At 36.8% G+C, this 14095-nt stretch overlaps 1 protein-coding gene across 1 annotated transcript in view; it reads right to left on the minus strand.

Moving 5' to 3' along the window:
* CFAP61 (cilia and flagella associated protein 61) overlaps positions 1-14095 on the minus strand; it is a 355672-nt gene that overhangs the window by 223228 nt on the left and 118349 nt on the right. Inside the window, exons 16-17 of the mRNA XM_020986789.2 lie at positions 12198-12404; positions 5257-5391 (exon numbers count right to left, since the gene is read on the minus strand). Of these exons, the coding sequence (XP_020842448.1) occupies positions 5257-5391; positions 12198-12404 (342 nt within the window). The remainder of the gene's footprint in view (positions 1-5256; positions 5392-12197; positions 12405-14095) is intronic.

Here is a 14095-nt window from a genome sequence, read left to right on the forward strand (position 1 = left end):
CCTGATCTGGCTCTTACATTCCAAGCTTCCTTGAAATCTCAGCTTGTGTCACCTCCTATATGAAGCTTTTTTCTGAACCCTGATACCCAACAGCTAATGTTCCTCCACCCCCTTCCAATTTTTTTGTAACTTGTATGTTTACATGTTGTTTCCCCCTATGATTTTAAGCTCTATGAGCGAAGGTATGGGGGCTCGGAGAGTTTGTCTTTGTATTCCCAGTATGTAAGTACAGCATGAGGATGCATAATAGGAATGTAATTTAATGTTTATTGATTGACTGATTAATACTTGCCAGAGAAGAATCACGAAGTGGAAAGAGTAAGGGTAGTGGTTTGGGAATCAGAAGACAGGCTCAGGTCCTGCTTCTGCTGTCCACTTAATGTGTTTGAATGAGTCATTTAACCTCTCTATGGGTCAGTTTTCTCATTTGTAAAATGGAGCTGGATTAGATGAAGTTTAAAGCACCTTCCTACTCTAAAAAAACTCTGTGATTATGAAGATCGTCAGAATCCAAGAGCTGAATGCATAGATCAGTCTCGTATGTGGTGGTATACCAGCCTCCACTTTGAGAATAATAAAGATATGATCTTGGAACCCAAGGAACTTTTCATCCTAAAAATGATACTTAGGAATGGTATTCATGAAAATAGTTCCAAGAATCTCAAAAAAAGACTTTGACTATAAATAGAAGATATTATATTTTTATATACATACTTAAATGTAAAGAGAATTTCTGTATAGGAGTATGGAGAAGTAAATTTGAATTATAGGGTAGATTTAAATTGGGCTAACTTATAGGTACATTTACAATACAACATGTCTTGGTTCATATTCAGAACAAGCTAGAAAATATTCATGACTTTATTATATATGTGGTACAGAAAGAAGCATTAATTGAACTTTGAGAAATATCCATCAGAAAGATGCTAAATAGTTGATCTCCAGAAATCCACATGGAAACTGGACGGCTGGCAATGAAAGTGAAGAAGTTTAAGGAGGGGGTGGGAAACAATTAAACCAGGAGAAAATCTAGCAGGTGCTGGGTAGAATAATGAAATTTACTAGGACAGCAGATGTACAAGTGAAACTGTATCCAGTAACAGTCCATCAGATGGTAATTATACTTGGACTGAGGGAAGAACAGTCAGAGATGAAAAGAAGCAATTCAAAGGGTAACTAATGCCAGTAAGTAACATCTTTGCAAGAGATCACATTCTAGGAGAATAGTAATATGTTTAAGTTTAAGAAGGAAGATGTCTACTAAATTATGATTTTCTTTGAGAAAACAAAAATAGACAGTTCCGATGTCAAAATCACATAAACTGACCAAAAACTTGTCCCTCAAAATGCTTGCATGGATCATTTTTAAATGAATAATCATTTTAAAAGTATGATTAAATGGCAACATAAAAGGCTGTTTTGGACCTTTAAAGTCTTGAGCTAGGGAAAAAAAAAGAATTCCAGGCTAAGCTATAACAACTATATATTTTAAGAAGTGAATGTGATAGACTCATTTACATGCATTCTACTTTTAAGTCTCCTTGCTTTTCTTCCCCTTCCCCGACATTTTCTTGTCACAGGCAGAGACAACCAGGGGCTCATATATGTGCCATTCAGATACAGCATTTGTTAGAACTCTGTCTCCAAGTGATAGAAACATCTAAATGTGAAAGGCACTGAGACTTAGCATGCATTCAACCTTAGGGACTACTTGCACATGCTAGGACAACTTACCTCTGTAGAACGAGTTAATCCTCCCTAAAACAAAGTTTGTCCCCAGTGTCAACTCAACCCTTCAGGTAGCTGCAATTAAACACCACCCACAAACTTCAGGGGAATCCATACCTGGACACACCCACAAACCATTCCCACTGACTCATATTCCCTAGGCTTCCATAGTCATATTTACTTTCTTCTCTCTCTCTCTCTCTCTCTCTCTCTCTCTCTCTCTCTCTCTCTCTCTCTCTCTCTCTCTCTCTCTCTCTCTCTCTCATCTCTTTACCTCCTTCCTGACCCCATCCCTCTCTCTCTGACTCACACTATTAACCACTCCAATCACAACACTAACTCTCCCTTCATACTCTTATTTTCTGAATGCAGAATACTCCACTTTTCCAGGGCCAGTTTCTTAGCCAATCCTCTTCCACTGATTTCCGGCATCAGAAGAATGTTTCTACTGCTTCTCTATAGCCTGGGCAATAGTCAAAAACCAGGCAGCTCAGTGTTCTATTCAATTAGAGCCCACAGCTGCTCCTCCTTCAGAGTATTATCACTCCAGAGAAGCAGCACTAGGCAGGGGAAAGAGTCAAAAGACTTAAAAGCTGCCATTGTTATAACACTCACTAGGTATGTGACCTTGGTCGAGTCACTTAGCATTTATGAAATTCAGTTTCTTCAACTGTTAAAAAAAATAGGAATAGTGAACTACCCATCTTATAAGCTTGTTATAAGGAAAGCATTTGGTAAACAATAATATGCTTAATAGATATGAGTGGTTATGATTATAATAGTTGATAAGGAGCATTTATTCGATAAATGTCTTTTGATATTAAAGTATGAGAGTTTTTTGTCATCTGTGATTGGTTATGATAAAATTTTTAAAAATACTATTATACATTTTAAAAATACTAGAATGAATTCTGGGCCAGAAACAAGGAAAGTTTCCTTGATGCAAATGTATTCCCTAGAGGAATTCCTCAGAGTTGTGTCTACACTGTGGCTGACTTTTCTTCAGTGACTTTTCCATTACTGGTTAGGAAAGCCTGTCTTACTAAAAAACAACCTGACCTTAATAACAATGGGGGGGGGATGCCCCAAAATATGTTCACATACGTGGCAGCTAAAGATTTTTTGAGTTAATTTTGATTTCTCTCATTTGTCTAAATGGTAGCATAATTGATTCCATTTCCATGTAGATGGACCATATAAATACATTTAACACAAAGTTACCAATCGAATGTTTACACAATGGACTATAGGAAGTAATCCTAGCCAGAAAAAAAAATCACCAAAATCTATTCTATCTCATGCTTCAGACTTCGTATTGATTACTAACTTGGTCAGAAAGTTCTTCCCTTAATACTTGTTGACTATCAGACTATGTTATCAATCTTCATGACTTACTTCTACACCTTGTGGTAAAAGCTCATTAGTCTATTTGCCATGCTCATTCTTATGGCACAATACTTGGAAGACAGACAATTAGTAGAAACTATGGGGGAGATATTGTATCGGGGACACTTATCAACTAAACTGGACTGAAAGAACTAAGTCATTGTGCAGAGGTCACCAAACTGCCATGAAATGATAAATTCCAATCACTGCTGACCTGTGCCAGATTCAAATTGGCAACCTACTGAGCTGAAAAGCTTTCTATCCCATTACTAATGCTTGGAGTGATCTGCTCCCTTGAAAATTGACTTCCTAGGTAAAGGCAAGGAAATGGAAGGCAACATTAAGATACATGGAATTGGATGAAAGCTATGAAAAGTAAGCAATCAGATAAATTTATGAATATGGTGAGGGAATCAGAGGGACACAAATAATGCAGTAAATAGGGGGATGTGAAAATTAAGGGAGCAAAATAGAATCTGTTGATAAATAAAATCACTTAACCACATCTAACTCAACTGATACAAAATCTACTGCCTTGCTAAGAAACAATGGACATAATATTACATAACTATCTTTCCAATATCTTCTTTTGTGTTATTTTGCCTTAATCAACTAATAAAAAAATAAGAGGACACTCCTTCAATATTACTTCAATCAATATTAAAAGATTTCTAAATTGTACTCTTAAAGTTCTACTAACAAGCAAGTGTGATAAACCATAGCTAGTATAAGTTTAAAAACCCCCAGAAAATTTGATTTGGTTGAAAACAAATTATTATCACTTGATCACTTAACTAGTGGGTGGTCATAATTTTGCCCTATAGCAATGTGTGTGTGTGTGTGTGTGTGTGTGTGTGTGTGTGTGTTGTGTGTGTGTGTGGGGGGGAGGGGTCTTTGTTACTAATCCCTTAAACTCAAACTGGGACTCTCTTGTACCACAGTAAGTAAAAAAAAAAAATTGAAATGGTGATTAAAAAAAGAATATTTGCATCCAGGTCTTCCAAAATAAAAAAAAAAAATCTAGGGCACAGCAACTGTCCTGAAAAAAAAAAACTTGGTTGTCTCATGTAATTTAAAGAAAAGGACCCAGAAATAACCTCTAAAACAAAAGTGTGGCCTCCTCAAAACTGGGCTTTTATAGAGCAGTCATCCTCCTGAATCATACTTGGATGCAAACTAGTAACTATGGCAGAATAGTCGTGGGGAAGCAGGAGGGGAGGAAAAAACATTGGTAGAATGTGCTGCATAAGGCGCTGACATCTGTAGAAATTTCATTTCTTAGCAATAACATCTGTCTCTGAAGAATTGTTTTCAGATCTTAAAGTTTACACTTTCGTATTTTTCTCCAAGGAGCCTAGTGTTTTTATCTTATGGTCATTTTTCAATTTTTTAAGAAGATAAATAATTTACCCCAAACAGACATTTATAGGAATGATGATTCTACAAGGTTTTTCTTCTTGTCTCCCTTTGTTATTAGAAATAGGTGTATAAATTTTTGACCTTAAAAATCAGATTTTTACTTCATCTCCTTACCTTGTGATATTTTCTATTCCTGTAGCAAGAAAAGCCTCTCTTGCTTAGGCAAATGCATTCATTTTAAGGTCAAATATCTTAGCAGCCCAAGGGTATCTAATATGTTTCTGTTAATCATTCTTGACATTCTGCAGCAGTATTCAGAATTTCACTCCAAAAGCCAATTAAATAAACATGACTTTAGAACTAAAGAACTATCTAAAACATATCAAGTACAATTTCTGTCAGTTTTGTCTTGAGCGACATGGCATTTCTTGTCATGAACCCAAAAATCAGCTGAGAGAGGGATACCATTTGAAGCAATTGGAGAGAGAAAAAGTATTCTGTAAATGCTGTTCATGTTAGAAAAAACCTCCCTCCTCCTATTTATTTGTTTGTTTGTTTTTTGTGATCACTATGCAATGGTTACTGTTTTACTGTTCAATTTGAAATGAACATTTTGGATACAGTAGTACATTAGCAAGGCTCGGGCTGTAAGGGTATGAACACCAGGTTCACTGTAATTAAGAAGCAGCCTATTCAACACTAAGACAGTAATGTCATCCCATCTGCCAAACCCTGCATTAGCTGGCACTATGCCTCTTGCCTGCTGCTGCTTCTGTTACCCACCTGATCCTTGGAGACCTCCTTTGATGGAGCATTTATGCCAAGCTCTTCCAGAGGATAGACAATCTGTCGTCTTGGTCGCACGGGAACCAAGTAATGAAGGGCAGATGTCAGGGAATGGGCATAGGGATTCTGAAACTGAAAGACAGCAATCTATATTTTAGCAGGGAGAATGTCAGAACAGTGCATCACAGATGTCAGATATATGGCTTACAGATACAAAATTCTTAACTCAGTTGGCCAAATCCAAGAGAAAAATCAGCAAATAAACAAACATACTCTTAGAGCAGAGGAATGAATTGCAGATAATGCCTGACACTAATGAAGATAATTATGAGAGTAATTACATTACTATCTCTGTGGGAATGACAGATAAACAAGTGGTTTGGTTTATGGGATTTTTCAGTACAAGTATTTTCCCCAGGAGGATATTCTTCTCCATAGTGATCATGAATCAGCTTGATTTGACCTCATTAAGCTGTGTTATCTGCTTACTGTTAACCTTTGCTTGTTTGGCAAAAGATGCTTTAAGAAAACACATAGACTGAAATGTCCTCCAAGTGAGCAACTTAAAATGAACCTAAAAATCTCTCCTGTTGCATAGCATGTCATTCTAAATATATTCAACTGGATCTTTCTGGATGAAATAAACTATAGGAAATGAAACAATAAAATGCGAAGTGTGCAGAGGGATGCATTATCTCAATTTGACATACATTAATGTTATATTACAAGTGGAATTACTGCTTCATGAAATTCATTCTGACAAATGGTGCTTTGATGAGAAAACACTAAAATATTAATTTAGCATTTATTATTAAGAGCTATTACTACAAATCAATGGTGGAAGAACTGGGAGTAGGGGGAAGTGACCACTTTATTTTAGAATTTCTGAAAGAGGAGAGGAAAATCAGGGATAGTCTAATTTAATGTCCTGGATTTTTGGAGAATAGATTTCAAATGTTTAATCAAAAAGAGAGATAAGATTATAAGTTCTCAAGAAAGAAATTCTGAAGCCAAAAAGGAAAACAGTTTTGAAGAATGGAAGCAGAATTGTCTAAAGAAATCAGTGTAGATAGACAGGGAATTAATTCATTCTCACAGGATAAAAAAGAAAGACATGTAAAGATGACAAGAAGAAATGCAGGTAAGGGAGGATATATATATATATATATATATATATATATATATACACACACACACACACACACACACACACACATATATGCATATACACATGCATGTGTATGTCTATAGCATACATGTATGCACATGTGTATGTATAAGTATGCAGGTATGTACATGCATGTTCCCAGGTGTGTGGTAGGTTGAACACTGATGACTATCTGCAGAGGTACCCCAGGTTGGCCAAGACTGTGGTTGGAGCTGGCATTAGGGACAACTGCTATGGTCTATACTATGATATGTTCATCCTGGGTAGCTGAAAAGAACAGCTGTTCTGCTCCAGGGGTAGCTGAGACTTACAATTTTTTTGGGACAAAGTGAAGGAAACAAACAAAAAAGGAAAGAAAAATAACCACCGAAAAGATATGCCTTCTGTCACCAGTTAACTTCATGCTATCAAACTAAAGCAGTGGTCTTACTCTTCTTATATATCTATGTATGTGTGTATGTATACACATGCTAAACATCTAGATCAGATGTGTCATGGCTCCCTTTGGCAGTACAGTAAAGCCTAGAGACCCCTACTCAGAATGTTTTTAAAATGCATAAAATAAGATATATAGGATTATAAGTGAAACTATATTGAAATACAATTATCACAATTTTTTAAGTCCATGGACCCCAGGTTAAGAATCTCTGATCCAGATAATACATAGGTGGGTCGAGAAAACTAACAGCCTAGACCTATAATTTCATTACTGTATGGCAATGGTCTCCCAATTTTTTTGATCATGCACCCTTATCAGTAAAAAAAAAATTAGTAATTCTCCCCCCCCAATATGTATATGTTTGTTTAAGTGTATTTCTATTTTTAAAAATCAAAATTTTAAAGGATTAGAAAAAAATGAAACAATATGGATCCTAGAGTCAGTATGGAATCATTGGAGTTTGTTGGGTAGAGGAGTGACATGGTCAGATCTACATTTTAGGAAGATCACTTTGGCAGCTTTGTTGTTATTTGTCTTTCATTCTTGAAGAGGACCATGGCATTGGGAAGGTGATGTCATGACTTGCAAGTGAATTGTATTTAAGTGAAGGAAAGCTATGCAAAGTCACCAGCCTCACTTTCTCCTCCAGAGCCATCTGGGTCCAGTGGCCAGATATAGATCTGGATGACTGGAGATGGCCCTGGGCAGCTTTGTGGAGGATAAACTGAAGAAGAAAGAGATTTGAGGCAGGGAAAATAGAAAAGGGGCCATTACAATAATCCAGGTGAGAGATGAGAGACTGAACTTGGTGTGAGCAAACAAAGAGAACAGATGAGAGATGTTATAGTGAGAGAAATGACAAGCTTTGTTGACTTGTGATTGAATATGCGGGGTAAGGGAGAGAAAGGAGCTAAGATGTTGAAAACCCAAGTGACTGGAAGGATGATGGGACCCTGGACAGTAATGTAATGGGATCCAAATCCTGTACAATTTGGTCAATCCCATCCAAAACTAAAAGGTTGGATGTACAGCTCTTATTCTACAGTTAAGTGCCTGGGACTGCAGAGCCCTGCCCCTAAAGGGTGCCTGCTATAACCACAAAGAGAAGAAGGATTTTCCAAGTAGCACATGTTTAGCTGCTGCTGTAGATTTCTAGGTAGTTAAATTGTAATTATTCAGAGAAGTCTATTCTGAGCTCAGAACTCAGGGCGTTGGGAGCTTGAATAGAATCCTCCTCCCAGAATTTGCTTGGAGGAGTCAGATAGGGGATTAGGAGGGATTAAGGGTAGGAATAGTTGTGTTGGCAACAAGTCACGAGTTTGTCTATTGAGGGGAGAGTAAGATTTAACCATACTTCCTACTTGAGGGATCACACTCCTTGGGGCCAGGCCATGGCTCTCATTTTTGAAACCACTGATTGTGGGAAACTTGTGGTGCTCTCATTGAGGAAACTCCCTCCACCAATGCAGATCTATAATTACTCTATGGAGTGTTGCCCAGAACACTGAGAATTTAAAAGACTTAGCCAGGTTCACATAGCTAGTAGGTGTCAGAAGAGGGACTTGAACCCTGGCCTTCCTGATTCTCTATCTAATATTCCATGTGCTTGTCAATGAAAGATAAGAAGAAAAATAGTACAAGGGATCACTTATATAGTGTTTTAAATTTTGCAAAGTGTAACACATAGAACATATCAAAGGATAAATACAAAAAAATATGGCATAATCTCATAAGAGTACTGACCACTAGAACACTCAAGTTCAAAATGAATTGAGGTTGGAGAGAACAGTTAAGGGGGAGGGGATTTCTTTAATTTTTTTTTAGCTATAAATTGGAGAGAAAGAAGAGGACCAGAGAAGGGTAGAACCACTGCTTTGGGTCAATGGGATACTGAAAACTGATGGTGGAGAGGAGGCAGAGCTTTTTAAGTCATTTTTTTTTCTTTTTATTTCTAGCCCTTACACCACTGATGAGTTCCTCTCAGGGCTTCCGTTTTGGGGAGGGGAGCAAGCTGGCCTTCCTTGGTAAGGGAGTATTTTCATTCCCTTCCCAGATCTGCCTCTGCCTTTCCAGACTTCAGCTCTATGCTTCAGCTGCCATCTCATCCTGGAACCTCCCTCACCACTTGGGGCCTTCTCACCTAGGAACATCCCTCCTCCATGCCAGCCCCCTTCTTCCACTGGTGAGTTCCTCCCAGGGCCTCCATTTTGGAGAGTAGCCCAATCCAGCCGTCCTTCATTCCCCTCCTTCTGCTTATGACTCTCCAGATTTCTATACCATATCCCTCACTCTCAGGGGGAAAAGGATTTGCTTTCCATCATCCACTCCTTTTCAGCTCCCTTTTGTGTGTTGTCTTCCCCCCTCCATTAGATTGTAAGCTCCTTGAGGGCAGGAACTATCTTTTTGCTTGTATTTTATCTACAATGCTTAGTACAGTATCTGGCATGTAGCAAACCCTTAATAAATGCTTGTTGCTTTGCCTTGCCTTGCTTTTCTCCTACTTTATTCCAAAGATACAGCAGTCCTATCTACACTTTTCCCTGGCTCCCAAGAAAAATGGCTACATCTATAGATGCTTAAGATGATATATGCCATCATGCAGGCCACAGCATTTATCCTTAACCCCAACAGTAAGCCCTGGCCATCCTTGGGTACTACTGGAATTTATCTCCAGCACTTATCCTGGCACAAAATCAGCATCATATAGAATCAAAGGCCTGCTCAAAGGCCTCAGACACTTGACACTTACTAGCTGTGTCACCCTAGGTAAGTTACTTAATCCTGATTATCTTTTAAAAAAAAAGTTTGCTCAAGTGAGTCTCTAACTTCTGAGGAGTTTCCAGGCTGGATGTCTATGAGTCTCTGCTGATAGTCTTAGATCTTTCCCTGTTGGGTTCTGTTTCGTAGGAAAAGAATAATGTCCTTTGAACTGTAAAAGCTACTAAGAAGTTCAAATGCCAGATATCTAAGTAAGAGAGCACTCATTGGGATGTTTGTCAGTAGAGACAGGTGAAATACCTCTCAGGTAATAAAAATTAATAATAATAGTAGTAGCAATAATGGCTTGCAGGTATGCAGAAATTATATACTTATCAAATTTGCAGATGACAGAGAAATAGGAAGGGTTGTTGGCATGCTAGATGACAGAATAAGAACACAAAAAAGAGCTTGACAAGTTAGGACATTGGGTCAAATATGATTATATGGAATTTAAAAGAGACAAATGAAAAGTTTTTGATAATTTGAGTTTGAAAAATGAACTTCACAAGGAGTCATGGCTACATAGTAATTCATCTGGAAAAAATCCTGGGGTTTTAGCGAACTGCATGTGTTAAATGTGAACCACAAGTTCATCATGAATAAATAGTGTGGAGAACTATGAGAGCTGAAGCAATCTTAAAGTATTGTCCAGAACTAGGGAGGGAACAACTTTGGTCAGGCCAAAGTTCCTCTTAGGAATGTTCAGAGAAGAGGAATAAGAATGGAGAAGGATTTCAAGGTCATGTCACATTAGGATCAGCTTAAGGAACTGGGGGTGTCTATTCTGAAGAAGAGAACACTCGTGAGGAAAAAAATTGCTATCTTCAAATATTTGTAGGTTTGTCACATTGAAGAGGAATTCAACTTATTCTGCTTTGTTCCAGGGGGCAGAACTGGGAATGATAGGTGAAAGATGCAAAGAAATAAATTTAGGTTTAATGTAAGGAAAAACTTGTTAAGAATTAGACCTTTCACAACACTGGGCTGTAGGACAACCCAAATGTTTCTTTTTTAAAAATAATCTTTCTTAAATTTCTCAAAGGTTGCACCTAAGCATGTATTGTACAATAAAACATGGATGAAGCCATCCAGATAATCCAATCACAATAAATCAAAATGACCTTGTTTTGATTACTTGGATATTTTAGACATAGCAGTTTGTCTGAGTTAGTTGCACAATTGTCTCCAACCTCCACTTTTACTCTAATCTATGGAAGTACACACTGGAATACAAAGTGAATAACTATTTATCAAAATCCATACCCATGCTATATACATAAATATATGATTAGTCTTAAAGGGCTCTTACTTCTGTTTTAGGGTACATACAAATATTAAACTAAGTGCCCAAAACACTATTTTTCTTATTATTACTAATGGATATATAACATGCAGGCAACATTGTGAATAAAATGAGTTTACTATTACATCCTGAAGGTCACCAAACTAGTATTAAAGAAGGAAGTAAAGGAAAATTCCATGGTCCAATGTTCCTAGACTACCTAAATTAAAATTTGGGCCCTTTTAGTATTATTGGAATGGTTTTCATTTCCATGATCAGGGGAAATAACCCAATTGTCAGTTCTACCTCACACCAAAAGTCTTTTCCTATTATACCCATTCCCCTTATCTCATCACCCCCAAAATAAATAAATAAATCCATCAATAGGTAATAAACCCTGTCAAATTCATTGTTATATGTGTGTATTCATATACTTTTACAAAATGTTAAGGTTGCTCAGTGATATCATTTCAATTTATGCTGACTTACTTTGGTTTTTAAAAAGAAACCCAGCAATTTCATTCAATTAGAACCTGACCCAGCATACCTTTGGATCATGAATGAAATCTAATATACTAACTTTCATCACTGAGGCTGATGTTTCACTGATCCACATTACCAACTCAAATCTACATCACAGGATAGACAAATACTATGTTTGGCAAAACAGAAAATCTTATATAGTAAGACCAAGGAACTAGAGGTTGACTGTGCTATCATCCATAGGAAAAGGGGCAAATATAAATATATATGGTCTCTGTGTGTGTATGTTTACATATATACATACACACATATATATGTATATATGCATATATATTCACAATGGAGTTTTTTTACATTGTTGCAAAGGTTAGAGTTTAGAAAACTTTGTCGGTACATTAGACATTCAAAAATGGCTATTTTGGACTAACTTAATGTTGTGAAAAAAATTACAGTGTGATTTTGGTGTTGCATAAATATATCTTGAGAAACAACCTGAAATTCTGGTACCAGTCTCCATACAGTTTTTGATCTGTGCTTTGTCCAAGTATTACCTATTGTTTGTTCTGATTGTTTTAGTAGTCATTTTACATTTCAAAATATTCTTGAGTCTTATTTTTAGTATAATAAAGGTGCCAAAGTAAGGGTAGCCTTTTAAATTTCAATTAATATAGTGTGATGAAAATATAAGGGACAGAAAGATGAATTGAGAAGGAGAGAGGAAAGTATGTCAAGAGTAACGAATGCGGAATATATTGGGAAATGGAACCCACCAAAAAGTGAATAAAGCCACATCAGGTTTCTTTTACCTTGCCTTCCCTGGATTGTGGGTAAATTAGATAGTAGAGGCAGGATTTAAAGCTTAAACGAAGGATCTCCTTCAGAAAATATTTTGTATAGTGCTGGAATATGGGATTTAAAACAAAATGGTGTATGTGGCCGTGTTCCTCTCGTTGGTGATGATTATAGTAAATAAAATCTTCAATGTTATAATGCGAACGTATGTACTCTATATCCTAGAAAACAGAAAAAGAAAAAACAAACAACCTTTTAAGTAATGCAACTGAGGTTCTGTGGAAAATAAGAATCCAGTACTTGCTTCTATGCTTTGGTATATCTTAATCACTGAAGTTAGAAAACTGATTCTTTCTTAACCCAATGTTTAATTTTTTAAATAATCAAATAAAATTAAAAGCATATTTTCTGTATTTGTATTCTCCCTTGAGAATTGGCCATCTGCTCTTTATTATGGCATGGAGATAGGGAGAGGTTCATCTCTAGTATTTTGGACCTTAAATGATAATTTTTTTAATCTGAAAATCCAATAATACTGAAGTAATATGGTTTCTTAACAATTATGAAATTTCAGTCAGGCAAGACATACACACGCGCTTCATCAAAGCCCAGGTACATACAGTCTCCAAGGACTAGAGTAAAAAGTCATTGAAATAGTCTAGATTAGTTTCTAATAAAGCAAATATTCAGGAAATCACCTCAGTTATGACCAAAACAAACAAACCAATTCAAACATTATTTCATTGAAACATTCTATCAGGAGTTTCTGTAAAATTAGGCTAAATTATCTGTAGGTATTTGCTGCTACGTAGAGAAGCAATCTGGTGTAATGGATACAGAATTGGCCTCTGTATCAGAAAGCCTGGTTTCAATTCTGGCCTCTGACACAGGCAGCTGCATAAGACTGTAACTTGCAGAATAGTTGTTGATCTGCATGGGTATAAGGAGTTTCCTTACCCACTGAAATCATAGGTCTGGAAAAACAAATACAGGCATACCTCATTTTATTGTGCTTCACTTTATTGCACTTCACAGATAATTGTGGGGTTTTTGTACAAATTGAAGTTTTGTGGCAGCCCTGCATCCGCAAGTCTACTGGCACCATCTTTCCAATGGCATGTGTTCATGTTGTATACCTGTGTCACAATTTGGTAATTCTTGCAATATTTCAAACTTTTTCATTATTATTTCATCTGGTATGGTGGTATGTGATCAGTGATCTTTGATGCTGCCATTGTAATTGTTTTGGGGATCTGTGAACCACCCACATAAGACAGCAACCTTGATCAATAAGTGTTGTGAGTTTTGGTTGTTCCCCATCTCTCTCCCTCTGCTCCAGCCTCCCAATTCCCTCAGACATAGCAATATTGAAATTGGGCCAATTAATAACCTTACAATGGCCTCTAAGTATTCCAGTGAAAGGAAGAGTTAATTGATGCAGCAAATTTCACTGTTGTCTTATTTCAAGAAATTGCTACAGCCACCCCAACCTTCAGCAACCCCCACCCTGATCAGTCAGTACCCATCAACTTCAAGGCAAAACCCTCTACCAGCCAAAAGATTACAATGTTGAATGGTTAGCATTCTTTTTAGCAATAAAGTATTTTTAACTAAGGCATGTACATTTTTTTAGATATGATGCTTTTTCACTTTTGATAGACTATTATGTAGTATAAACATAACTTTTATATGCACTGGGAAACCAAAAAATTCATGTGACTCGTTTTATTGCAATATTTGTTTTATTGCAGTGGTCTGGAGCTGAACCCATAATATCTCCAAGGTTTGACTGTATATACTTGTCCTACTGAATTCCTGGTGAGGAAACTTCATCTGCCAGTTCAAATCAGCTCTTGCTGGACAACTTCTACTCTCAAAGACTAGGACAATGAGTGGTTAAGTGGCTTGACCA

Source organism: Phascolarctos cinereus, unplaced genomic scaffold, assembly GCF_003287225.1.
Source record: "Phascolarctos cinereus isolate Bilbo 61053 unplaced genomic scaffold, phaCin_HiC Scaffold_2;HRSCAF=192, whole genome shotgun sequence".
Classification (NCBI taxonomy): Eukaryota; Metazoa; Chordata; class Mammalia; order Diprotodontia; family Phascolarctidae; genus Phascolarctos; species Phascolarctos cinereus.